The 24842-nt window shown below is 54.6% G+C and overlaps 10 protein-coding genes and 1 non-coding gene across 11 annotated transcripts; 5 read left to right on the top strand and 6 right to left on the bottom strand.

Moving 5' to 3' along the window:
- Positions 1-2636: 2636 nt before the first annotated feature.
- Positions 2637-2797, bottom strand: SETTUDRAFT_t144. Its single transcript has one exon. It is a non-coding gene; the product is annotated as a tRNA-Thr (tRNA).
- Positions 2798-4352: 1555 nt separating this feature from the next.
- SETTUDRAFT_40048 (uncharacterized protein) lies at positions 4353-5035 on the top strand (the record flags this gene model as incomplete). The annotated part of the gene is made up of 2 exons (XM_008028355.1): positions 4353-4748; positions 4817-5035. 2 exons carry the CDS (start codon positions 4353-4355, stop codon positions 5033-5035), a joined length of 615 nt encoding a protein of 204 aa, XP_008026546.1.
- Positions 5036-5651: 616 nt separating this feature from the next.
- Positions 5652-6463, bottom strand: SETTUDRAFT_111294 (uncharacterized protein; the record flags this gene model as incomplete). Its single annotated transcript, XM_008028394.1, has 2 exons — positions 5652-6244; positions 6295-6463. Coding segments are annotated over 2 exons (762 nt in total), but the record flags the coding sequence as incomplete, so codon positions are not given.
- Positions 6464-7669: 1206 nt separating this feature from the next.
- On the top strand, positions 7670-8588 carry SETTUDRAFT_169570 (uncharacterized protein). Its single transcript, XM_008028395.1, has 2 exons — positions 7670-7789; positions 7857-8588. Exons 1-2 carry the CDS (start codon positions 7675-7677, stop codon positions 8528-8530), a joined length of 789 nt encoding a protein of 262 aa, XP_008026586.1. The 5' UTR covers positions 7670-7674; the 3' UTR covers positions 8531-8588.
- A 110-nt stretch (positions 8589-8698) lies between these two features.
- Positions 8699-11137, bottom strand: SETTUDRAFT_184948 (uncharacterized protein; the record flags this gene model as incomplete). Its single annotated transcript, XM_008028396.1, has 3 exons — positions 8699-10106; positions 10152-10594; positions 10659-11137. 3 exons carry the CDS (start codon positions 11135-11137, stop codon positions 8821-8823), a joined length of 2208 nt encoding a protein of 735 aa, XP_008026587.1. The 3' UTR covers positions 8699-8820.
- Positions 11138-11435: 298 nt separating this feature from the next.
- On the top strand, positions 11436-12508 carry SETTUDRAFT_169571 (uncharacterized protein). Its single transcript, XM_008028397.1, has 3 exons — positions 11436-11795; positions 11908-11967; positions 12022-12508. The coding sequence occupies exons 1-3, from the start codon at positions 11585-11587 to the stop codon at positions 12171-12173; spliced, it is 423 nt and encodes a 140-aa protein (XP_008026588.1). The 5' UTR covers positions 11436-11584; the 3' UTR covers positions 12174-12508.
- Positions 12509-12535: 27 nt separating this feature from the next.
- On the bottom strand, positions 12536-13692 carry SETTUDRAFT_169572 (uncharacterized protein). The gene is made up of 2 exons (XM_008028398.1): positions 13241-13692; positions 12536-13170 (listed from the first exon to the last, which is right to left on the bottom strand). Exons 1-2 carry the CDS (start codon positions 13443-13445, stop codon positions 12881-12883), a joined length of 495 nt encoding a protein of 164 aa, XP_008026589.1. The 5' UTR covers positions 13446-13692; the 3' UTR covers positions 12536-12880.
- Positions 13693-15400: 1708 nt separating this feature from the next.
- SETTUDRAFT_40053 (uncharacterized protein) lies at positions 15401-15934 on the bottom strand (the record flags this gene model as incomplete). Its single annotated transcript, XM_008028356.1, has 1 exon — positions 15401-15934. The coding sequence occupies one exon, from the start codon at positions 15932-15934 to the stop codon at positions 15401-15403; it is 534 nt and encodes a 177-aa protein (XP_008026547.1).
- Positions 15935-16992: 1058 nt separating this feature from the next.
- On the top strand, positions 16993-19136 carry SETTUDRAFT_111153 (uncharacterized protein; the record flags this gene model as incomplete). Its single annotated transcript, XM_008028399.1, has 2 exons — positions 16993-17219; positions 17267-19136. The coding sequence occupies 2 exons, from the start codon at positions 16993-16995 to the stop codon at positions 19134-19136; spliced, it is 2097 nt and encodes a 698-aa protein (XP_008026590.1).
- Positions 19137-20533: 1397 nt separating this feature from the next.
- On the top strand, positions 20534-21980 carry SETTUDRAFT_169574 (uncharacterized protein). Its single transcript, XM_008028400.1, has 2 exons — positions 20534-21023; positions 21077-21980. Exons 1-2 carry the CDS (start codon positions 20567-20569, stop codon positions 21613-21615), a joined length of 996 nt encoding a protein of 331 aa, XP_008026591.1. The 5' UTR covers positions 20534-20566; the 3' UTR covers positions 21616-21980.
- A 306-nt stretch (positions 21981-22286) lies between these two features.
- Positions 22287-23261, bottom strand: SETTUDRAFT_169575 (uncharacterized protein). The gene has a single exon (XM_008028401.1). It carries the CDS (start codon positions 23246-23248, stop codon positions 22391-22393), a length of 858 nt encoding a protein of 285 aa, XP_008026592.1. The 5' UTR covers positions 23249-23261; the 3' UTR covers positions 22287-22390.
- Between the last annotated feature and the right edge of the window lie 1581 nt (positions 23262-24842).

Genomic DNA, 24842 nt, shown 5'->3' on the forward strand with positions numbered 1-24842 from the left:
TTCATCAGCCATTCGCCGAGGTCGGATCCGAATTCGGACCCGACTAGGATAGGTATATATTGAGACACTCCCTGTAGCTAGCTCTGTAGACTTTTGATATCCTTTCGTACAAGGCCTATAGGTGGCTTGTTGAATCTAGGCTCTTTGTGATCCCACGCACTCCCATATGCCTCTGAGTGATCCTACGACCGAAACAGATCCGACCTGCCTTACCTGCGCCGTTACAAAGAGGTTAAAGTAGGTAAGAGGAATGTGGCGGCATATAGAGCGTGTAGATATTATTCTCCTTACAAAGCTCTTGAAACTTAAGAAACTAGTGGCTCTTATAGCCGTTAAGAATAAGCAGACAACGTGTGCCAACAACGCAAGTCTTTATGTGAGCATTAAAGTGCTTTAGCTAGGCAATACCTAGCTTGTTGTTTATCTAGCTATTGTCGCTAACTGCGATCGCCTAGTCGCGTAGGATCTCTGCTTCCTTATACTAGGCGGATAGATAATATTTACTAGCGAAGATAAGGAATAGTAGAACTGCCTAGCTAGATACACGCGTGCAAACGAACCCCCACAACCTCTATAACAGCATAGCCGTTTCCAAATCATACATTTGCGTGTAAGACTAATTCCATGTACAATGCTCATGCTTATGTGTTACACGGGGTTCGACTATACTTAGCTAGGACTCGATCCGGTTTAGGGCGAGTCAGCGGGTTCGTGGTAAGCCGTGTGATTGCCGAGTAATTCAGGTGGAAAAGAGTTATGGATGTTTAACCGATAGTAAAGACAATCAATTCTATGGTAAGATAGAATAACAAAGTACCAATCTTGTTAAGTAAAGAACTTGTAAGAGAGTACAGTATAATGAGTTGACCACAACGAGTGTAATAATGAAATCCAACACATTCTTATACCCATCGTGTTCTGTCCTGATGCTCCCTATTCTCCCTCGGAAGCATGTTCCCATGGGAGCAGTGGGAGCACAATTCTCCCAAGGCCTCCCATTCTCCCTTCCTTGGCGGGAGCATGGCTCTTGGCGGGAGCACACGTCACGTGATCACCGCGGGGTTGTCGTCGTGCCTTTGGTGTCATCCTGAGTGGTTCTCCAACCACTCGCCATTCCAACAAGGGAAGAATCCTTCTGCTTGTTACTTGTAACATTATGCTCATGCCATAGATGTCTTTCTCTAGTACAAGAGCCCAATCAATGCCTAGACTCATGCTTACTTAGTTACTTGCTTACTTGCCGTCCTTGTGTTTGAACTTGTACATGCATTTCACTTCCCCCCCACCCCACACACAGGCCTCCAACATGACGCACTAGCTGAATCCAAAACTGCATTCATGTGTAACGTGACGGATAAGCGAGTCGGTCAGACAAGCGAGTCGGTCACCCTACTAACTTTGATCACCCACCACACCTTTGCGTACAATGCCTCCAAGCCACGCTTCTTAGTTAATCTCTCACGAGGCAGATATTTAGCTTACTCTCTCTTCTTTAGATAGAAACTAAATCTAAAGTACCTAACGCGCTGCTATAGCCTTTGATATTCTAAAATTAACACTAATTAACTAACGCGCTAGGAAGCGCGCGCGACGCAATTGCTAGCCTAACTTAAAGAAGCTTACTAAGCTAGAAGAGGAGGTAATAGTTAGTTATATACTTAATCTTAACTTACGTGGATTTGCGCCTACGTACGCCGCTATACGCGATATGGCTAATAAGCTGCTAGCTACGCGCGGCGCTAGCTAGGTTAGGCAGAAGTAGCTAGCTAACTTTGTTAAGCGTACAGACAGTCTTACAACGCGTTTTAATTAAGCGTACAATAGGCAAAGAGCTCTATGTAAAGATCTAGTTCTAATTAAGAGCTAGTTTAAGCTTATAGAGCAGACAAGGCTAAGTATAGTATCTATAATAAGGATATCTACAACTTTAACAAAGCTAGCTTTATAATAGGCAAGATCGCAACTTTGTAACGGGTCGAGTCCTATTAGACTGCGCACGCAACTACAACGCGCCCACCGCGCCAAAAAGGCTGGCACAAGATATCAGAGCTGCTGATATCGTTGCGTAGTTGATACATAAGATAGCCACCGCTATCTGTACTGTAGCGGGCTACCTAGCCCGTTACAAACTTAGCTAGTTATAATAGCGTTAGAGAGGAGAGGCTAGCTAAAGGCAGTTAAGCTAGGCAATTGTGGGTGGGTGACGCTGATCGTAGCGATTAACGCAGGATTAAAAAGTAGGTTCAGACATGGCTGGGAATGTGTTTTGCATCAATCTATCGTTAGATGTATGTATGTATGTGTGTGTATAGGCAAATGTAAGACATACGAGGCATTCATCCTGCACGGATGTATAATCGGAGCAGCTCAGGCATAGTAGAAAGTCGTTTTGCACACATGTATAATAGGAAAATAGTCAGATCATGTCCCAAGGCACACTCCAGATGCGCCTTGCATGGATGCATTTGTTTTATCAGTGTTTTCAACGTGCTGACGCAGCGGATTTCACCGTGTATCGACATGTAGTTTCACTCCCCGCCTGGCAGTTGCGCAAAAATCCTCCACCACCACCCTCTCTGCAGCAAAAGAGCGCAAAAATATCTCTAACCACGCGCAAAAATGCAAAAAGATGCTGTGGGCCTGACCGGGATTCGAACCCGGGGCCTGTCACAATCACAGATACACTGTATCCAGGTAAAGAAACCCCTGATGCAGTTGTTAGAAAGCGGGGTTTCGGAGAGGGGTGGTGGCGGGGCAGGCTTACGAAGCGACAATCATACCACTAGACCATCAGGCCGACACGATCCAGAAGTGCTCTGGGATCTTGTTGATGGCAAATTTTTGGATTGGGTGGATTCTGTTGTCGGGTTTTGCTGGAGACGAGCAAGCGAGTGGGTGGAGTAGGGCGTCAGGCACAGTCACAGGTACAGTCATGGGTGGTGGGGCATGGGCGTGTTAGTCAGGGCAGGCGGTGGACGGGCCACTGTACTATTCATGGCGGGCAGCCTCACTTGCTGCTTGCTTGGCTGGGCAGGGCTGGCGAGTGGGAATAGTGGGAATGGGCGAGTGCGGTGTGGTGTGTGTGTGTGTCTGTGGTGGTGCCGAAGTTGGACCACCTGGTTGCGCCATGGCGATGGGTCGATGGCGATGGGTCGATGAATGGCGCACTAGCCACCCAACAGCGTGTTGCGGCATGCGCACATGTGCACGAGGCTATCATGGCTTCGTCACCAGCAGGCGCATACTGTACAGCTACAGGAGGCAGGCGCAGAGGCAGCGCGCAATGGGCCGACCAAGCGCCGACGTTGACAGGGCGGGTAAAAGGGCTGGAGCCATAGGGTGGGCGGGCACTTGACGCCTCATTTGTGCGCCAAAAGAGCCTGGTGGGGTCGTGTGCGCGATGCCGTGTCTGTGCAAGGCCAAGTGGAGAGCCGATCACAGAGGCAGAGGCACCAGCTGCAAGTGCAAGTTGCTGTGCATGGTCGCGGGAAGGAGCCGAGCAGAGCCTGGCCTATGGCGATCCCCCCTGTCTGCTGCGCGGCGTGGGCTACACCGACATTTTGGCGCGCGCGGCATGGACGGCGGCGGCGAGAGCGGCGTCGCAGAAGCTGGCGGCGGCGCGCCAGAAGAGCGCTCCAAACGGTTTCACTGCTGGCGCGCAATGGCGACGTCAAAATGGTTCCCTCGATGGTGCGCTGCGGTTGCGGCCAAAAGTGCGGGGGGCGCGCGACGGGGCTGAGAGTAGTGGGGCGCGCCCATTGGCTCGGGAGCGGCGCTAGGCCAGGTCCGGCTTGGCGCGGGCCCCAAGCTCCCTCCAAGCTCCCCCCAAGCTCCCCCTCGCCGCCTCCTTCGCTGCACTTCACACGCTGCGCGCATCGGAGTCCGCTGCTTGCATCCCCGAACAATCCACTCGCTGCAAAGGCCATGGCGACGGCCATGGCGTGGCCCTGAGTCGTTGTACAGCACACTGACCGCTCTACACCCGTGAAGCCGTCCAGAACAGTCCCCCCGCCAAGCCCCTCTGACACCTGGAGCCTACTGCAACGCTGTGACGCTGACCCGGGTTAAAGGCACAGCTTCCCCTCATCGCCCCGACCGGCTTGCTCAGCTGCTCATCCCTCGTCTCGCAATATATCCTCCTGCCTCGATTGCCTATCCTGATAGCGGCGTTGCTGTATCCGGCATATCCCGACTTGCTGACGTTTGTTATTCCCCGAAGCTTATCTTCCGCACCACCGCCCTCTACATCTTCTCTCTTCTCCCGCTCTCTTCAGCTGCTTTTGCTGCTCTCCATTGTGCCCCAGTCGACATCTCCCTAAACACAACACCACACCCCCTCACATCACCCTGCAATGGCCGCATCAAAACCTAGCATCCGCGCTCTCTGCGCTCTTGCTGCGGGTCCCCGCCTTCTCGGACCCCGACTAACTGTCCGACATTTGTCCATGACTGGCCCGACATCGTCCTCGTCTCTCCTAACCACCGACAAGCCCTACGTGTCAAATCGCCCTCGCGGTCCCATCCGCCTCTCCGGCGAGCACGCCACCCCCGTGGCGGAGCTGGCCGAGACTGGCAATGTCCGCCGTTTCAACACGTCGAGGAGTAGCAAGTTTGTCGGTGACTCGAGCACCCTGGACTTTGCCTACCTCCCCGACTTTGACCCTCACACCCGAAGCGCCCCTCTCGGCATGCGTGTCCCCATCTTGCCGTGGGCTGACGTCCAAGGCCACTCTGACAGCGAGGGTGTGGTACGTACGTCACTAGCCATTTGATCCTTGAAAGCATTGAGCAAGTCGCTGACATCAAGTCCCCATAGGTCCCCATGATGCCAACAATCTACACCGTCTCGGCTGAGGGGTCACATATCCACTCACCCTCGGCCGTGTCAGAGACTATCGACAGCACCCCCTTCACCTATCAGGGCCTTGCCAACAAGCCCACTGCCCCTCGACAGGGGGGCGAGAGCATGGCCCGCCAGATTTGGAATGATTTCATGGAAGATGTCATGGGTCCTAAGCGTGGTTCCAAGCATTAGGCTCTGTACATTGACAAAGGTTCATTCACGGGCAAATTTGCATACGGCTGTCGGATCTGACTGGTCTTGGGGTGGGTTGGAGTGATCACTGCGGGGGCTTACTTGAAGTGGGGGTTTCAAATGGATCTGGCGCGAAGTGCTCGGGCTTATGAGATCACGATTTATCATTTTAATTGCTGTTTTTTTCCACTACTACTGCTAGCGCAAAATGCTACCTTGAGATTGGTCATTCATCATGGCCTTTCTGCTGCACAATCTCATCTCTTTTGCAATCTGCATGATCGGGGGAGTTTTTTTTGTTTGTTTCACTGTCTCATGTTTTGTGTGTGCATGGTGTGCGTCATGGGTTTCCACTGCCTTAATCGTGGGTTTCGAGATCCAAGTCACGTGGGAGGGACACGTGGTAGTCGGGTTCGGGGTCGGGGTCGGGCTTCGGGGTTGGACGAGTCCTCAGTCTTCTTCCTCTTCCTCACTATTCTCGTCCTCGCCACCGTCTTTGCCCTCGATCGTGTCTCTGATATCATCGCCTTCACCCTCAATTTCATCTTCGCTTTCACCATCCTTCAATGATATCTCCCCTGTCCAGACTATCCTCTCTCCATTCATTCTCCTCGTCCTAATGGACAAAGTCGCATTTGAAATCACTTGTGTTACTCTCCTCACAATATCCGCACAAGCCAAAAAAGCCAAATTCTTTCTCGTGGTTGAACTTCATGTGTGTCTTTCTCGTGTTACAAGCCCGTAGGCTCATTTCAGTTGCATGCTCGTAGTAACAGCGGTACTTCATTGCAACTTGTTTCTGTTGCCGATGGTGCTGGCTATGAAGCATATTTCTTACCACACGTGCGAGGAAAGCAGGAGGAAGCTTGTTGATATCATCAGGGCCTTGATGGGCGCATGCCTTCCTTTTCTCGCAAAGCGTGTCTACGAGAAGCTGTAGGATCGGGCTCTCGGTCGGCAGACCGTCATATGCTTCGGTGATGAGAGACAGGTTGTATTCTTCGCAGATAGCGAGACTTTGATCCTGCAATTCCTGGACGAGATTGTTGTGCACGGCTTGCCCGAAGCTGGGAATCTGGAAACGGTCGGCAAAGATGTAGGCCCTCAGTTTGTTCACGGTTACTGCGGAACCACCAAAACCTGACCATTCCTTGTAGTCGCAAGGCTTCGGTAAGCTCTGCGTGTAGAGCCAATGGACAAAGATGTTGACTAATCCAAGTCAGAAATGCCCATAGCAGGATTCCCATGGAACAGAGAACGGGAGAGCAGCATACCGACGGCGGGCTCAATATCGTCGATCTTGACGACTCCCTCTTTTGCCTCTGTCCATGATCCCCTGAGCGCCTTGCGGAAATATTCAGAGTGTTTCAAGAGCAGTGCTTTGTGGACCCTAAATTTCTTGAGCTCTGGCCCAACTTTGAGCGTGACGATGCTGGACCCGGTGGCCTCGCTGTACAAATTAGCATGATTCTCGTACCAATCTTGAGTCTGCTGCTTGTGAGAACTTACCCCAAATTACCCATCTTGAGTGGATGAGTGGATTGTAGAAGCGTCTTGTGTTGTTGTTCTTTGAATGGCCGAGACGCAGGGAGAAAGTAATCCCAAGGGCTCGAGATTGAGGGTGGGGAAAAGATGGTGGTAGGCAGCAGAAGATATATATATTAAGATAGCAAATTCGAGTGAGAGTGATAGACCAGCCAAGGTGAGAATAACTACGGTCCCGAGTACCCTTTGTAAGGACAAATATCTCATAAAAGGTAAAGGGCAAAGGTGAGAATAGGTAATAGAGATTTTGTTAGGATCTAAGATTTAAACTACTATGTTCTTGAAATATATATCCCCATGCCGCAACAAGTTGTATTGCAGTTGAACATTGCCGAGTATAGGTAAGGAAGACTTCAACAAAACCGTGTACACTCATTGTTGGGTTTGCATAAATTCTCACAACCGGTCATGAACTCGATCTGTATTTTGAGAGAAGAAATACAGTCAAGATATTCTTGCGTGAAAACTGCATCGAAACATATGTACCCAGCCAACTATGCTGCCATCAAATGCCTAGCATAAAGAAGACCCCTACTTACAGATAAAAAAGCCTTCGTCTCCCACAAAAACACGAAACCCCAGATACAAAGTACCACCCCACACAAATCCGACCATGCGTAAAAAACCAAGCCCAAACAATCCCAGCATATACAAGTATCACGTTTCCCACCCCGAGGGCTCAAAATAGAGATTCACACCGCTGATCCCGCAGCCGCGTCAGAATAGCCGCCTGCCGTGCGCTAAGGTATGTCAGGTCAAAAAAAAAACGGCGGCAGTCAGGCCAGGCAGGGACCAGATGTTCGGCGACCAAAGCGCACAAAGTGCAAGGTACCCCACAAAACGTCATCAGCAGCCCTGCAGCCTAACGTACACTTGCACTTGGACTTGTGATCCGCAGAACAACCAAAACACCCCGTTTGGTGCCTTGGATGCGTAAAAATTAGCGACATTGCCCACATCCTCTGGGCACGACGTGTTTTCTCTCTACATTCGAGCTTCCAACCCGGGCCCTGCATTCTGGCCTTGCAACCCCTCACACACACACACACACACACACACACACAGCTGTATGCGCGACGAGAAACAAATAGACCATGGACACGCTGCGCCAAGTAGAAAACGTGGCTGCGCACCGGCTCCGCAAGACATTCAAGTATCCGTCTGAATCCGACGACGAGGAAACGGTGGAAGCAGGCATGGACGAACAAGGTAGCCTTCCCCCCCCCCTTCCCTTTCACGCATGACTACACAAGCTAAGTCAAACGCACGCCAATAGATCGCGCAGCCCTCGTCGCAACACTAAGTAAACACGATACTTCGACGACGCATACATACACGCTGTTCCTGCTTGCCCTGCCACTCGTCCCCATCCTGCTGTACATCCCGCGCCTCGTCTCGCTCGCCACAGTGCTGCCCTCGAGCGTCGCAATCGCAAGTCTACTTGCTTCGGCATACACGCTGTATTTTCTGCCGCTGCCGCCCACGGAAATGGCGCTGGTAGATGGCGTCGACGTGACGCCTTTGGTTGTGCGACAGCAGCGGCACAATAACAGCAGTAGCAGCGGTGCAAAGAACAAGGCCAAGGCTCCCGGGACGGGAACCGGATATATGCCTACGCCGAGCTGGGAGAAACCAGCGGAGAAGTCAGTGCGAAGACCTGTGCCCTGGATCTCTGACAAGACGGCTGATGCACTCGCGGATTGGATTGTGCCGCTGAATCGCGCGGCGTGCGGGCTGCTGGCGCTGCATGAGGTGTGGTTGGGGCGCGATTGGACCGAGGGCTTTGTGGTTGGAGGCGGATTCCTGCCTGGTGTGATTTGCCTGGTGATATTGTGGGCGAGGACCGAGCTGCGCATTATCGATATGGATGTGCTGGAGAAGATGAATGCTAGTAGCAGTAGTAGTAGTAGTAGTAGTAGTAGTAGTAGTGTGCAGGACAAGGCAAAGTGAAAAGGAACCGAAAAGAAGAAGAGACTCAAACATATATGTATGTAAATCATGATACCCCTCGTAATACAATTCATTCATGACACTGTTTTTTTTTGAGGAAAAAAAAATTGATATATGTGTACGCTGCAACAACGAACGACCAACTATCCCAAGAGAATATAGGAAGGGGTCTAGGTATCATATGCGAAAAAACGCCCATCATCCAAGGTCAAGTCTAAACATCAGACCATACCAACGCCCTTTCCCCCCAACTCCTACAGACACAAACATGGCACGCTTACTTCTCGTCATTAAAGTATCATGCTCTTTCGTCTGCTGGCCGCCCGCTCAGCCCGGAGTGCGCTCGTTTCTCTCTCTCCACTCCGCGCTTTTGGCTCAGCAGCAGCATCATCATTATCGATGCTGGCGGCGGCGGCAGAAAGCCCAGCCATACCGGTAGACTTCTTCTCCTTGACGCCTGTTGTTCGAGCACTCAACGTACCCCTGGCGACGCCGTTAGTACTAGAACTCCTGGCTAAGCTTGAAGTACTACTACTTTTTACGCCCCCGCTTCCCACGCGCTTGTGGAGCAAAGGTAGCGCCCCTTCTGTCCTCTCTTTCTCAGTCTTTCGCTCATCAAGCCCAGAGGAAGCTCCAGGTGCGGGCATAGCAGAGTGTCGGCGCGCAGTCCGGGCCGCCTTTGCGAGTTCAGTGACACGTGTACGTTGGCTGGTGGTGGCCTCAGCAGGTGGAGAGTCTGTGAAATCGAAAACGGCTAGATTGTCTTTTTCGCGTGATTCTTGCTTTATGGCAATTGTGTCTGCTGGAACAGAAGCGTCCTTGGCCGCAGTAGATTCGGGAGCGGCTCTTGCTGTAGAAGCACCCATCTTCCGTTTAGCGGTGCTTGTTTCGCTGATGAGGGCGGATATCGCTTTCGACGTCGCTGATTGTTCTTCTGGCTCAGCCAGTGCAGTTGATGCTTTAGAATCCTGATCTCTCCTGTCCATTTTTTGTCTCAGCGGACTCCCTGCCTCGGCCTCCTCCTCGGCTGCACCCCCGGGTACAGCAGACACGGGCTTCCAGGCAATGTCGCCGTTAGCCTCGCGCTTGACAATCGTCGAAGGAGCATTGTAGGTTTCAACGCTCGTCCGCCGCTCGACTACGGCATCGACAAGTTTTGCGTCTGGGCGTCGCATCTTCACATTAAGGCTTGGCTCTTTGTAGCTAACTTGGGGGCGCGCTCGTCGCCCAGGTCGCCCAGATTGTCCAGTTTGATCTGCCGAAGAGAGGTCGCCTGGTGGTGGCGTATCCTTGTTTTCGGGTCGTTGGGTCGATGGTTCAGTTGATGGTGGGGAGATGACAGCCTCTGCGGCTGGAGTCTTTGGGGGAAGGGAGTCGAGGACAATCTCGGCAGTAGGCACAGGCTCTGGCATGGGCATAGACGTGAGCTCCGGCGTGGCATTACGGGTGATGTTGAGTCGAGGGCGGCCGCGAACTTTGGAAGTTGACTTCTCTGGCTTCAGTGGCTTTTCTGGTTTTTCTTGGAAGGAGGAGCGTTGTTTCTTTGGCGACACGCAAGGGTCGGTGTTGACGGGTTCTAAGACATTAGCTTTGCTCACCAGAAAGATGTTGGGATACTTACTGGCTGAGAGAACAGGCAACCGCTCCAAAGACGGCTTCGACTCTTCATTCGAAGCCTCGGTTTCTGAGCCGTTGCGACGTGAAAACCTAAAGGCATCACCCTTGGCTTGACTGGCATCTTCATCCTCCTGAACACTAAACTTCCGCTTAGCTCCTGTACGTACAGGCTTCGCGGGCACCTCTTCCGTCTCCTCTGGAGATTCAAATACGGACACGCGACGTATGCTCAGCTTCGGTCCACTTTCGCGACGCTTCTTACGCGTCTCGAGATTGACTGATAGTGGCTGCTCGCTATCCTCAACCATATCCTCCAGTGGCTCTTCGGTGGCGGGACCGGGGTCAAAACCGACGGGATCTTCAGTCTCGAACCGCGATACAGGGGGTGGACCAATATCTGGTGAGTGGCTTTCGGCGTCTTCTGGCACTTGCTGGAGCTCGTCCGCGCTGCAAACGTCAGCATGCTTTGCTTTGCAACGAACTACTACTCAAGCTCATCATCTTTACATACCCCATGGTCCTTCGAGGATAAAATTTGTCCTCTGTGATGGTGGGCAGCATCGCATTCTCCACCTCCTGCAGGCCCAACCCGCTCCTCCACTGTCTTTCTTCTGGACTCCTCCTCTTTGCTAGCAGTTGGCTTTGCCGCCTGCCTGGGTCCTTGTCGCGTCCACCCTTCATTTGCGTTAGACCCGCCACCAGGCCTCCTAGCTCCTGTATCTTAGCTTCGAGCTGCAATTTGACAGCATCAATGTGGTCCAAAGCTGGACGCGATTCGACAGTGTTGTGGAGGCTCAGGACCTGCTCGCGCAGCGCCAGATTCTCAGCAAGGAGTCGCGAGCAGTCATTTTCGAGGCTGCGGATGCGTATGGATTGTGTCGAGTTTGTCTTTGCGAGTTCGCGGTTTTGTCGGAGAAAGCGTCGCTTCACAGCTTCGATTGTTTCCGCCGATGGCTGGTTTGCTATCGGCGGCTCGTTGAGTCGCGCCATTTGCGCAGAATAGGTATGCCGATGTTAATTATACTCTGGCAAGACAATCGCGTTGTCGGCGTGGGCGGGGATAGGTTGCGGCGTGAGTCGTAGCTGCCGGTTCGTCATACTGTTTGTTGACAACTCGAGCGGCGGGCCCACAGCAACAGGGGCTAGGCTAGGACAGGTAAGGCGGTAAGCGCCGTCACATGACTGGAGGGGCAACAGCGCGTCCACAAGGAACACATCAAAGACGATGCGCCATTCCAGAATCAGTATACAAACTACTGTTCAATAGATCCTCGCCATATCCTCGTCGAATACTACAAGCAAAGAAACAGCCGGCTACACTTTACAGCCCCCCCAGTGGAAACTTCTCAACACACGACACTTTTCGCGACAACACCATCAATTAACAAGGCATAATTGGAAGAGGAAAAAAGAAACTGCCGCAATTCCACTGGCAAAATGTCGAATTTCACGCGCCCCCTCCCTACGCACCTTCGCAACCAGTCCCTGGGTGGCCCGCAACAACAATCACCGATCCTGCTCGCGCGCATCGCGGAAAAGAAAGCCGAGCTGGCCAACCTCAAGGACCTGCAAGCACTAAGTGGAGGACTTGCAGACCAAATGCAGCTGCTAGCTGACAAGCTGTCGACATTGTCAGACGGCACAGAGGGTAAGTCAGAGAGGTCTTGCTCGACAACGGGGGTCACCCCCCCCCACATGGGACACGGGGAACACGGGAAAGAAGGGCACTGTGTAAACGTCGGGCTGACACGTGGGTGTAGCGGTTGCAGCCGTGCTATCGAATTGGCATAACGTGTTGAGAGCCATCAACATGGCGTCCGGTAAGTCGTTGCAAAAGTGTCTGTGCTGGGTACTTGTCTGACGCAGGTATATAGCCAAACTGCCTAGGCCCAAGGAGGACGACGAGGACGAAGGAGCAAAGAGGTCGGAAGATGGGCCGCCCCTACCACAGACGCTTGTTCGCATTCCCACGCAGCATGCGCCTACGGTCATGGAACAAGCCAATGCAGCAAATGCCGAAGAGTGAGGCCGCGTACGACATGTAGACGTGTGTGCTGGCACGCAGAGTCTTTGCGCTAATTAAATGATGCGAAGGATGGGGGAGAAGGTGTGATGAGGCATAATTGCACGATTGGCTTCGACCAACGGACTGAGGTGTGATTCGCGGAACACGGCGAATGGGGGGGTGGTCGAGCGAAACTTCAAACCGCGCATATGCAGTCGAGCCCGACGTCCACTCACGTTGCTTTTGCCGTTGCTATGCGGCAAGCGGCCTTGGTCACGAGACCTGACATGTGCAAAAGAGCATGGACATGACGATTGGCATCAACATAGGGAAAAGGAACAAGCAGGGATAATGAAGGAGCAAGCAGAAGAAAAAAAAGACTTCTGTAGACTATGTACGTCGTGGTATAAGCAATTCTACAATGCTTCAATTCACCCAAAGTGCAGGCATGGTGATCTAACGCCGTGATGCATGTACAATCTAGCATCGATATAATGACCAAGTTTTAGCAACCTCGAGAGAGAGAGAGAGTAAAAAAAGAAGAGCTCATGTCCCAATGCTATGCAATAACGCAGTTCCGATCAACGGGTGTCGATCGGACATACCATAACTCCGTGCGGAAGCAAACCCAGAAGAAGCAAAGAGAATCGTGTTCAGTTCGTATCAGGCCAGGCCAGGCCAGGCCAGGCGCAGCCCCGTGAACTCGTCAATCGGCGCGCTGGCACAGACTACTTTTTCTGTTTCGGCATCTTCTCGTAGGCATTGGGGCTGGGCTTCCTCCGCTGTCTCTTGTGCTTCTGTGCGTGGCCCGAGCTCCCACCGCAACCACCATCTCCCGCGCAGTCGTTGCGGTCGTGCTGATGTGGCCGTCGTCCACGCGCGCCACCGGTCCTGCCAGTGGGCCTTGCGGTGCTGTTGTCGGGTTCCGAGTCTGAGCCCGAGTCTGACGATGAGGAATCTGAGGAGTCGTCATCCGAAGACTCGTCGGCGGCGCGGGGCTTGTGGTAGATGCAGCAGACTGTGGCCATGTTAGCATCGCTCGGGGCGCCGTGACATGCGGTGCGGTGCGGTGCGCAGGCGTGCAGTACCTTTGGACGACTTCTTTCCCATGCCTTCGTTGTCCACGACGTCCTCGGCCCACTGGATGTGTCGTCGCTCCGTCGGCTCTGCCCGCAGACGGAGCACACCCGAGGGCGCGGACAGGCGCAGGACGGGCTGCGGGCGCATCTCCATGGTGCGGCTTCCAGAGGTAGGCGTCGCTGTGCGCGGTGACGTAGGGTGGGGTGCGGCCATGGTGTGTTTGGAGTGCGCAATCGAGTGCGGATAAGATGGCAGTTGTAGGGGAGTAGTAGTAGTAGTAGTGGTGGTGGTGGTGGTAGTGGCAGTGAGCGCAGGAGAGGCGGACCCTTGAAGCAACCGGCGTGCGGGGGCGATGGTGCGGGCCTACGCAGGGACCAAAAGGAATCGCGAATTCAAGCGTGAAGGCTCTCTCTCTCTCTCTCTCTCTCTATCTCGCTCGCGCTCTCTGGTCGGCGACGGGGTCCACGGGCGATATTTGAGCGCACGAACGATGCTCCAACCGAGAGCAATAGCGGCGGGAAACGAAGGGTGAGCCGTGGTTTGGTGTGATCGGTACCAGGCAAAGGTTCGTGTCCATGTACGTCTTTGTTGGCTGACGATGATTTGCCTCGTGATGGCACAGGGCTGGCTGGTGCGTCATTGGCGATCGGCGCCTTTTTCGGCCTAACCTTCCTTCTGCCCATCCGGGGATTCTCTCACGATCGCCTGCCTGGCCGGCCATCGCCTTCGCCCCGACTCTACTGCATGCAAGTCACCCGGAGCCCACACTTTGCTGTAGGTCATGCTGCATATTTGCGCCTGCAATACTCTGCCCACCCCGGGCATTGGGTGCACCCGCGTTGCATCCAGCAGCCCGCGCTGCGAGAACAGCCTGCGCCAGCGCTGTCTAGGCTGCAATAACGTGGTTGGTATTACCTTGCAAAAATAAAAACCTGGCCAATGCCGCCCACGCCGATGACACCGGCGTGCTTAGCTGCGCGCGTAGTCACCACGCAGCCCGTCACATGAGCGTCGTGGTAGTATGCGAAATGTGGAGACGACATACCGCGCCGGAATTCGCCTTGGGCACACTACAAGTAACGACCAACACCAGACACTCGGCTGCGTCTGCTCTCTCAATGCGGCACATGGAAATGCACAAGGCGGGGGCTCATGTCCGCGACTCTGTCAACCCCACTCGCAAGCAGAGGGTGACCTGATAATGCCCACTGTAATATGCTCCATCTTCACCGCCATACATTGGCCACTGCCACGACTGCGCACCGGAACTTCATCCTACGCTCACAAACACTCAGCACACCATGGCATTAGTGTTTAACTTTATCAGCAGGCCGTACTGACGGATTGGGCCCAAAATATCTCTACACAAGAGACAGTTTCATAACCCGACCACATGCACACATGGAATACATACATACAACACAACACAGTACCCACAACAAGGTCTGGAGCCTCCCTTCCGCATCGCATACATCGTATAGGCTGTTATCAAGACACAGTGCTTGCCAAGTGCGCTCGCACAGTGCGCCTGGTGGGCGTCTCCACCCATGACGACTATGGGGATGTCATGACCCCAAAGGTTCCCGACATTCAGGAGGTGGCTTTGCTTCATCTAGTCGCGCTCCAAGGCCTGGATCCATTGCCGGTACACCAACGACTCATAGCAACAGACAGTACACGTCCTCGTAGGCTATGCAAACATTGAACGTTTGATATGCAGACGAGGCAGATGTTCAGCAGACAGCATTACGGAGCGATTGTTGATGTGCTGTTCAGGGGAAAGGAGGCCACTAGGTGAAGCATCAATACATGCTAGAGACATGGTAGAGGGAAGAGGAGCCTCCTGGGGGGGTATCCATATGGTTCATACAGCCGTGTCTCTGACAAGTCGGGCGTGCCATCCACGAGGAAAGCTGCACTAAGCAACGTCGGTGCTCGTTGTTGTAGCAGGTAGAGGGACTCGCCCCATGGCGACAGAGACATCCGACTGTGACGAGGGAATGCAATTTATGCCAGCAGCCACGCAGCGGAGCCAAGACAAGGTACCGATGCCCACTGGCGAGGAACAAGTAATTTTACAGATGATGAAGGGATTCTGCAGGGCGATCACGGGTGGCGGTGAGGGAGATGAGCGGCTCCATCCTTCTTCACGCAGCGCAACAGTCGTCTCATGCAGGCGAGCAACACAAAAGAGGCCATGAATCGTCGCCGCCACCGGGAAGCTTGTCGACGTTGGGGCAGAGACGGGACAGTGGGAACGATGCGAGAGTTGCCTGTGAACAAGGGGGGAAATGACAGCATATGCAGACGAGGCGCGCGTGGACAAGCTCGGTGGCTGACAGCTGATAAGCGGATTCGGGGACCGCCCGCATGCAGACGACTCCTCCACTAGTCGTAGAAATCTGCGCGCCCGGCCGCTTTCTGCGCGGAAATGAGAAGCGTGTGGAGCGGTGGTAGGCTGGGCCGACGAGGCTCCACCGGGCCGCGAAAAGGAGTCGAATGGGCGTGGGACGGGGCTGTGTGGACGGGCGGGCGGGACAGACAACCCAGGGAGGGCGGCGCGGTTTAGTAGCAGCGGCGAGCACCAGCGGCGAGCAGGCGAGGGCGAGCGGAGGATGGGCGTGGGACAATGGAGCGTGGACTGGCAGCGCCGGAGCGCCGGGGACGGATGGCAGTTCAGGGGGTGTTGGGCGCGTCGCCATGTTGTTGGCTGTGTGTGTGTGTGTGTGTGTGTGTGTGTGGTGCTGGGGGCGAGCCAGCAGCGGTCCTAGTCGCCAATCTGCCATACAGAAGGCCTGGCGAATGAGGGGACGGGGCTGCAAAGGGTTCCTGCATTAGCTTAGCCGCATGCGGCCTGGCGCCTCCGCATGGGGCGCGCGCGATCGGCGCGTCCAGAGCAAACGGCGCGGCCTTTTTCTCCTGCGCGCCTGGCGAGGGGCGTCGACTTGCGCTGCACGCTGCACGGCGGCGGCGGCAGCGGAGATGTGCAGCTGGGTGCCGAACCACCACGGCGCTCTATCGATTGCGTCGTGAGGGCCATGGGCGGGCGACGGCGACGGCGAGGGTGCGGCGGCGCTGCTCGAGCGGGCGCGCGAGGCTGGACCGCACGTCAACAGCGAGGGCGCGGCCGACGGTGACAGGCTGGCAGCTGGTAATTGCTAGCAACAGCGCGCAAACAAGATCAAACACCTTGGCTGCGCTAAAACGGGCGACCTGGGACACCCTTCCCTCTGCTCGGCATAACACGTCTTGTCCCGTGCAAGGCTCGAGCCATGGGCCAATCAGCGACCCTGCAGGCCCCAAGCGGACGTCGGGCTGCCTGTGCGGCGCCTCATCTACCCTTCGTGCCCATCCGCCCTCGTTCCTTAAACTCACCTCCTCGTGGGCCTGTCACTCTTTTAGCAATCTTTGCGTTCTCCGTCACCAACCGCCTCCCACTGCTCGATTCCATCTTACCCCAGTCATTCTTTTTTTGGGCCAGAGGTTGTTTGTTCGCGTTGCGCTCCCGCCAAAGCAGCCCGTCACTGTCCTTCACTCCTTACCCTGCCATATAGCCATCCCTACACGAGAGCATTATTGTATACATTTTGCGCCTTATTACTACTACTGACGACCGACTTACGGCCCTTACGTTGCTAATACACACTCGCTGCTTCCTCGACACCGCCACGCCTGCGCACCGTAACGCACCCGCATCCGCCAGAGCACACCGCCATTGCTGGTTACGACGTTGTATGAGACAAGGGCTTCGCGAACCACCATGTCGCATTCTCACCATCACCACCACCACATGCACCATGAACATGCCCGCGGCGACACGCTCCACCTGGGCTCACCCGCCAGTGGCGCAAGCCGGACAGTCCGCCTTGTCGAAAGAGCAAGCAGAGTCCTGCTTGCCCGCGACACTTCCACATGTACCAGCAGCAGTGAGCCCGGTTGTGTGAAGCCGACCCAAGTGCCCATGATTGCCATCGCACTGGCCATAGTGTATGATGTCTACCGCTGCCTGCCCTGCCTGTGCTAACCCAGCCTAGTGTGCCCGTTGTTGGTATCTCTGTCGTGCTCATATTCTTACACCGTCGGAATAAGCGGAAGCTCCGGGAGGAGGATCAGAGGGACAAATACAAGTCTAATGATTGGGGCATGGAGGGTGTCGTGCCCAAGGCCGGCAAGAGCGGAGGCAAGAGTGGAGGTCCCGAGATGTCAGTCTCGGAAAAGGAAATCGCTGGAGGCCATGACCGTGGACTGTCGATTGAGACTGGAAGCCCGTACATCCTGCCCGTCGGCCTGCATGGCTCTCGCGATTCGCTGCACTCCCTTTCCCGCTCGCAACATGACCCCCACGACCCCTATGGACCCGTCGCCTTCTTGAGGGATGATCAGAGCCTTCGCAGCCCAAGCCTCGCCGGATACAAGGACAATGGCTCCATGTACACGACTTCGAGCGTAGGCACGAAGAAAGAAGGCCTCCAGGCCGGCCTCCTCCAAAACGCGCAAAGAATGTCCACGTCGAACCCCGTCCGCGGCGACTCCATGTCCCCTGATGAGTCCAAGTCGGACTCCAAGTTTCTCGAAGCGGGAATCCCTCTGAGCCCATTGAACCCACGATACGATTCAGAGCCCCCTGCCGCCCCCGCCCCTGCCGCCTCGCCTTCCGGACCTACCACCCAGTACGCCACGTACAAGCCAACCACTGTCCCGACCATCTCTATCCCTGATGTGACCGTGACGGAGAAGCAGGTCAACAAGTCACCGGCCCAGACGACCAACGAAGTCCCCTCGCTGCCTCGCATCCAGTCTCAAGCGGTTGTGCTGGAGAATGCCAACAACACTCACAGCATCATCAGCACGTCGAGCTACGGTGACGCGTTTGAGGTTACTCCGCCTTCGCCGCCGCGCAATACCGAGCAGCCAGCCATTGTCGCCCCCAAGCCCCGTTACTCGACCGGCCCTCAGAATCTCGGCCTCGGAGTAGATGACCTTGGCCGCAACACCAACCGTCTGTCGATGAGCCTGCGTCCCATGCCTTCTGAGGACCCCCTTGAGAACCCTGAAGAGCGCGCCAACCGTATTCGATCTTTCTACAAGGAATACTTTGATGACTCCAAGCCCGAGCCTGTTGGCGGACACCAGTACACTGACTACGTCGAGGACTATGGCTCCGAGTACCAAGACGGCGCTGTGTTCGACCCACGCACCGGTGCCTTTGTTGTCGCGCAGCCCAACGCGCCATTTGCCGAGCCCATTACTCGCCGTGCCATGACTCCTCCCCCTCGTGCGCCTCCTCGATTCCGTAGCAACACGGGTACGGGACCCCGTGGCCCGCACATGTCCAACGGATCCGTCGTCTCGTCACAATACCAGCCGCCTCGTGGCATGTCGTCGATGAGCGGACGTCTACCGCCGCCGATGAAGAAGCCTCTTCCGCCGCCTGCCGCTCTGGCGTCGCTGCCGACGCCCGCCAAGCTCAACGAGAACTCAATGGTGTTTGACGCTGCGGATTTCGCGCCACCGGTTTCGTTCCGTGAAAGGCAAAATGGCATGCGACCGGACAGCCCGCTTGGTGGCGCTAGGCCGTACAGCCCATCGGTGCGCCCTCACACACCACTGGTGGGTTCGTACGACGAGCTTCCGGTGCTGCCCAGCCCCCACCTGATGCGCAAGTCTGGCACGTTTACGGCACTTGACTTTGCGCCGCCTGGACGCATCCGCGATCCCGCAGGCTCAGGCATGTCGGATGCCGGGTCGATCCACTCGAACCGGTCTGGCATCTCTGCGGCTGGCAGATTTGCGGTTCGCAGCGGAGCCAACCGTGTCAGCAGGATACCTCGAGAAATCATGGGTACCAAGGATGACCTTGCCGTGACATTAAGACCTAGGATGAACATGGTGTCGGGCGCCTAGACGGGTCGCGGCTTCACCAGCACCTATGGTTGATGACGAAGACTGGCGGGCTTGCTGGCGGAGCAGTGTGCTTTCGTGGTTGCAGGCGCGGTACAAAAGCTTTCCCATGTCAGATTTCTTTTTTCCTTGGGTACAATACCATTTGTGGTGGACATGACAAGTATTTCTTCATGGCATTGTGTCATCAGCGTAGTGGGCGGGTTGGGTCCAGACTCTTGCAGCCGAAGAGGTGCAAGCCGCCATTTCCTTGGTATTCTCCATCGCGGTCTTGGGTGGACCGGCAGATTTTACTCATTCTTAGGGCAATTCAGCGAGGGACCGGCGTTACCAATGTCTAATTTCTATTCTTGTATGCAGAGAGAGGGGGGGGGCTTGAGGCAATGGTGGTTTGGTGCTTGATGGGAGGATGGAGGAGTAGGAAGTTGTTGATGTGTGACATCGTATTCAAGCGCAGCATATAGAGGAATAGGAAGAAAGAGGCATTTCAAATGGCGGTGCAAGCAGCAACCCTGTGATAATGTGCAGACTATGACTATGGCGCCGGCAGAGGCTGGGTTGAGCGACGATATAGGGCGGGCCCATGTTGCATGCCTGACACAGGGCGAGCCACGTAGCGCCGTTTCTGCGTGTGCATACGCCACAGGCCGTGCAGATCCGACGGCGCTAGGCCACGCCAGGTGCTGTCCGCCTCGTCACCCATCCCCCCATCCCCCCATCCCCCCATCTCCACCAGCACCACCAGCACCAGCACCAGCACCAGCACCAAGCACCGGCACCGGCACCGGCGTACACATACACACACGATCAACTCGGCCCCCCTTTTCTACCCGCGGGGAATGCTGCACTGCCCGCCGCCCCAGGACACAGCCCCCCCACCAGTCGCTATATGCAGCACTCAGTAAATATATGTACTCGGGGCCGTCTCCCAGGCGACGTCATGTCCATGGATACGCATACGCGTCCAGCAACACGAGGCAGGCGCCAGACGAGCACCGACGCCGATGCTCCAGCCACCCCTTGGCAAGGCAAATGATGGGTTGCTATTTGATTTGGCTGGCGGGGCGGTGGCTTGGACGGCTAGTGCTGGTGGTGCAACTTGGTCGCGAGCAAGGCCCAATGCCATTTCGCCCAGCCGCCCTTTCTCTAGTGCTCGCACTCACACTCATTTAGGGGTCTTGTACGTCATAGCTCGACATCTTCGCAGCGGGATCCATTAAAACTGGCGAGGGCTTCCTGCAGCACGCGCGTATGAGGTTGGGTGTTCGACCTCTTGAAATCCTCGTTTCAGAATTTCTGTCTTCGCCCGCCTGCGTTTCGACGGCCCTCGTTACTCTCCTTCGCTCGCTTTAATCCCGCCACGCCCTTGAACGCTGCTCCCGCTCCCTCGCCATACCCCCTAGTTCACTTCACCCGCCACACCCGTCTGTATTATGCGTCGCCTCTTTTCTCGTCACCGTCGCGCCGACGACTCGGCCATATCCCGAAATACGTCCCCCACCGCAGTCCCCGAACTCACCAAAGAACAAGTCAAGCGCGCAACCCGCAAGCGCAAATCATGGGCCCTCGCAACCTCCTTTTTCCTCTTCGTCACCTTCATCTTCCTCATTCTCGTCAACATTGCCGGCGTGCGCAACAAGCCCGTCATCAGGAACTGGTACTTTCTGCGCCTCGACCTCAGCAACATTGTGCCCGCCACCGTCCCCAACTTTGCCCTCATCAACACCATTGCCCAGACGCTGGGTCTCCATGATTTCTACCAGGTTGGACTATGGGGCTTCTGCGAAGGCTACAAGGGCCAGGGTGTCACCTTTTGCAGCAAGCCCACCAACCTGTACTGGTTCAATCCCGTTGCGATTTTGCGAAATGAGCTTCTCGCGGGCGCTTCGAGTATGTTGTGCAGCGCTTCCAAGATCCAGGCCAAAACTAACAACACGTCTTAGTTAATCTCCCTGCAAACATCAACGACATTCTAGACCTGATCCACCTCGTTTCCAACTGGATGTTTGGACTCTTCATTACCGGAACCGTCCTCTCTTTCGTCCTCATCTTCGTCATGCCTATTTCCGTCTACACACGCTGGCTCGCCCTGCCTGTGGCCATTCTCGCCTTCCTCAACGCCCTCTTCGTCACCGTCGCCTCCATCATTGCCACCGTCATGTTTGTCATCTTTCGCAACACTATCAGTGGCGTCGCAGAGCTCAACATTGGAGCTGAGATTGGAACAACGCTGTTTGCCTTTATGTGGGTAGCCAGCGCCTTTGCCATTTTCGCGTGGCTCGTACAGATGGGACTCTGCTGCTGCTGCGCATCCAGGAGAGACGTCAGGAAAGGCAAGAAGAGAGGCAGTGAAAAAGCATACCAACCGGATGTGTCTGGCGCCGAGAATGGAGGCGTCAGAGACGACAACCCCGTCGTCAGCGGCGCAAGCGAAAACGAAAAAGCAGAAAAGAAGAAATACGCGTTCTGGAAGCGTGGGTAGGACCCTGTTGTTCCCTGCATGACGGCTCAAGACGGTTTCCCTCGTGGTACTACCACTACCACTATTACACACATAGACATCATCGACCTAGATCCCTGTTACGAAAAAAAAAGCGTGGCTCGAAATGTTTCTCCGAGAGAGCTACTAGCTATGAATAGCAAAAAGTAACAAACGATTTTGCTTCTTGGTCACTTTGTCACAACAAGCGCGGCGTTGGTTGGGTGGTTGTTTTTTATTTTTTTTTCATGGCATAGCGCCGCGTAGACATAGTGCGACATGCCAAGTTTGCGGTTTGTGTGCATGTCCTCCTCGATTGTAAGCTTGCCTTGCAATCATGTACGTATGTATGTAGCATAATGATACTGTTACTGGATGTTTTTTAACTTGACTTGACTTGGGCTGACCGACTTGGGCTGACTTGACTTGGGCTGACCGACTTGGGCTGACTTGACTTGGGCTGACTTGACTTGGACTGACTTGACCTAGACTTGGCTTTAGGTTTAACTCTAACACTGACATGGACGTTTAGCCAAATGGCGCCGTGCCAAGTCTGCATGCTGATGCCTAAATACCATGCTATAGCAGCATAGTGTGACATGACAAGTCAAGTCAAGCCATGGCTGTGTATACACGTGTTAAGACGAAGACAACTTTTCTCTCTTTCAAATCACATGACATGATATCACACACACAAAGAGCACACAAGACACAATTCACATGGGAAATCCGACAGTAGCATTGACGCTTCCAACTAGATACACAAACGCGCCAACACTCACCTCTCCCGATCCTCATACCAATCCCTCGTCCTACCCGCGTCCTCGCCCTCTCCTCCTCCTCCCCTGCCACTACTAAACACGCGTCTGAAGCCCCTGGCCACCGCATCCGTGACGCTGAAATCATTGAAAAGCCACTGATTCCCATGGCGTCCGTAATACTTGAATTCCTGCTGTGGCGCCGTCTCCGCACTGCGGCTCCGCGAACCGGCATACTGGCCGTCGCGCTGGTGGCTCCGGCTGCGGCTGTGCACGCGCGGCTTGCTGAAGGAACCCGGGGCCACGCCCACGGTTTCAGCATGTGAGTGGCTGCTTGGGTGCGCGCGCAGGCCGTATCCGTATCCGTATGCAGCTGCGGACGACGAAGACGTCGAGCATGTACCGGCTGTGTCTGTGGTGGACACGGTGGCTGATTTTGTAAACGGCGGCATGAGTGCGCTGTCGATGGAGGGTCGGGCACGTCGCTGGGCGTGAATTGCATGGGCGGCGGGATTTCCTCCATGTTTGTCTCCGTTGGTGTTGGCGTTGGCGTTGCTGTCGGGGGTCGACCTCTCAAAAGTGACCAGTCTTGCGTGCAGGTCTTGGACGTCGGGGGCTCCGTGGTTGTAGTCAGGCATGGGCAGGATGGTGGGAGACTGTGTTGAAAAAGTGATTGGGTACGGGTTCTGGCTTATGAGCGAGTGGGGTTGTTGGTTCTGCTTCTTGTAGTCCTGGTGGTGGTGGTGGTGGTGGTGAAGTCGTCGTCGTTGTTGGTGTTGATACTCGTACTGCCACTCGTCTGGAACACAACTAGTACTAGATGCTGATGACGCTCTTGTTCTGGAATGGATGCTCCCGATACTAGATGAATATGGCATCAAGTGTGGCAGTGCCAACTGGGGGGTTTTTACAAAGAGGGGGGGGGGGAATCGACTATCTATATATGTTGCAACATGGCTATATATGCCAAGGCACAGAGCTTAAGCATGACCACCCCCCAGCCGTTGGGCAAACCATCCAGGAACCTTTTGGCACTTTTCCGCCCCAAGCTTCTTGGGAGCGGTGGAGTCAGCCGGTTCCCCCCCCCCCCTGCCCCCGTTGCGTTGCGGCGGCGGTGATGGTGGTTGTCTGGCCCAAAACGGGTATGAGACTCTCTGATTCGCGGTGCGGGCTACTAATCCCACTTTTACTTCCCACTTGGTGCAGGCTGCCAACCCTCTTGTTGCAGTGACGTGCGGATACATGGCTGTGTTTGGGGGGGGGGGGGCTGAAAGGGTCATGTGGTGCACATTCTCCCCATGACAATGGGCAGCCTTACCGTCGGCCGGCAAACCGGCAGCGCCACCATGCAGCGCAGCGAAGCCGTGCACTAGCCACAGCGCGCCACATCCAATCTGCGTGCCCGCCGCCCTGCACCGCACTGCAAGGCCGCGAGTCGTTGGCTGCAACCATGACATACACCAAGACTTTTGTCGTCGGCTACACGGATAATTCCTCTCCTTGCCTATCGCCATCTTCGGCCTGTGTGGGCCTTTTTATGGACCCCCAGAAAGACTCCCCCCCATCTGCTGACCGCTGACTTACGTGGCTTGATCGCTTGTCATTGTGTCGTTGAGCAATAGGTGTAGATACGCGCAAGCCACATATCGCATCCGCCACATGGGAGTGGGGGATGTGGGTGAGTGGCCACTTTGGGAGCAAGGATTTAAACATGGAAAACATGAACGATGATGATAACCTTTTTTTCACCCTTCTTCTCTGTCTTCTCTTCTCTTCACCTCACCCCTGCCCCTTGCTGATTTTGCCCTTTTTTTGGTCTCTTCTACATGGACGTTGGAAAAAAGAAGAACAAGAACAAGAAGGAGAAGGAGAAGAAGAAAAAAAAATGTCATATTTCGGAAGTAGCCGGGTTCTTTACATATCCAAACGCAAAAAGTTCTTTTTTTTTTCTTTTCTTCAACTTCCATTTCTAGACTTCACATTGCAGTTCGTGGACTAACATGTACACACATGCATGTCTGACGTAAAGCCAGTCAGCCCTACTACGGCTTCTCTTTCTCTCTCTGTTAGGTGTAGGCAGTGCGGTCACCCTTGAACACGAGCTGCGTCTTTTTTTCTTCTTCTTCTTCTTCAGTCTATCCACTCACCATGCACGTGTACCCACAAGGGCTAAGAACTCAGCTTGCTATACTACAAAAAGTGCGCCCTTTTTTTCTCTTGCTAATCTTCGGTCCTTCGTTTGGTTTTATTCCATCTCGCCATGATGATGAGTACTTCTTGGTATGTACGAGAGAGACGCGCGTTCAATAACGCGTGCCCTACGGTTTTACCCCCCGAAGAAGAAAGGCCTATTGGTATATTTGGAAGAAAAAAAAGACTCACAGAACCTAATTGATGACATGTGCTAGAGGTATGGGTAGAGAGGAAATTAGGGTTAGACCTGCGCTGTAAAAAGAAGCCACTAGTTCTGTA

This window comes from Exserohilum turcica, assembly GCF_000359705.1.
Source record: "Exserohilum turcica Et28A unplaced genomic scaffold SETTUscaffold_24, whole genome shotgun sequence".
Taxonomy (NCBI): Eukaryota; Fungi; Ascomycota; class Dothideomycetes; order Pleosporales; family Pleosporaceae; genus Exserohilum; species Exserohilum turcicum.

Bases quoted from the DNA above. Each gene is read 5' to 3' on its own strand.
- SETTUDRAFT_169574 (XM_008028400.1), top strand. From the start codon at position 20,567: ATGCGTCGCCTCTTTTCTCGTCACCGTCGCGCCGACGACTCGGCCATA. The intron at 21,024-21,076 runs GTATGTTGTGCA...AACACGTCTTAG, and splicing joins GCTTCTCGCGGGCGCTTCGA to TTAATCTCCCTGCAAACATC.
- SETTUDRAFT_169575 (XM_008028401.1), bottom strand. From the start codon at position 23,248: ATGCCATATTCATCTAGTATCGGGAGCATCCATTCCAGAACAAGAGCG.
- SETTUDRAFT_169572 (XM_008028398.1), bottom strand. From the start codon at position 13,445: ATGGCCGCACCCCACCCTACGTCACCGCGCACAGCGACGCCTACCTCT. The intron at 13,171-13,240 runs GTACTGCACGCC...ACATGGCCACAG, and splicing joins GGGAAAGAAGTCGTCCAAAG to TCTGCTGCATCTACCACAAG.
- SETTUDRAFT_169570 (XM_008028395.1), top strand. From the start codon at position 7,675: ATGGACACGCTGCGCCAAGTAGAAAACGTGGCTGCGCACCGGCTCCGC. The intron at 7,790-7,856 runs GTAGCCTTCCCC...GCACGCCAATAG, and splicing joins AGCAGGCATGGACGAACAAG to ATCGCGCAGCCCTCGTCGCA.
- SETTUDRAFT_169571 (XM_008028397.1), top strand. From the start codon at position 11,585: ATGTCGAATTTCACGCGCCCCCTCCCTACGCACCTTCGCAACCAGTCC. The intron at 11,796-11,907 runs GTAAGTCAGAGA...ACGTGGGTGTAG, and splicing joins ATTGTCAGACGGCACAGAGG to CGGTTGCAGCCGTGCTATCG. The intron at 11,968-12,021 runs GTAAGTCGTTGC...GCAGGTATATAG, and splicing joins AGCCATCAACATGGCGTCCG to CCAAACTGCCTAGGCCCAAG.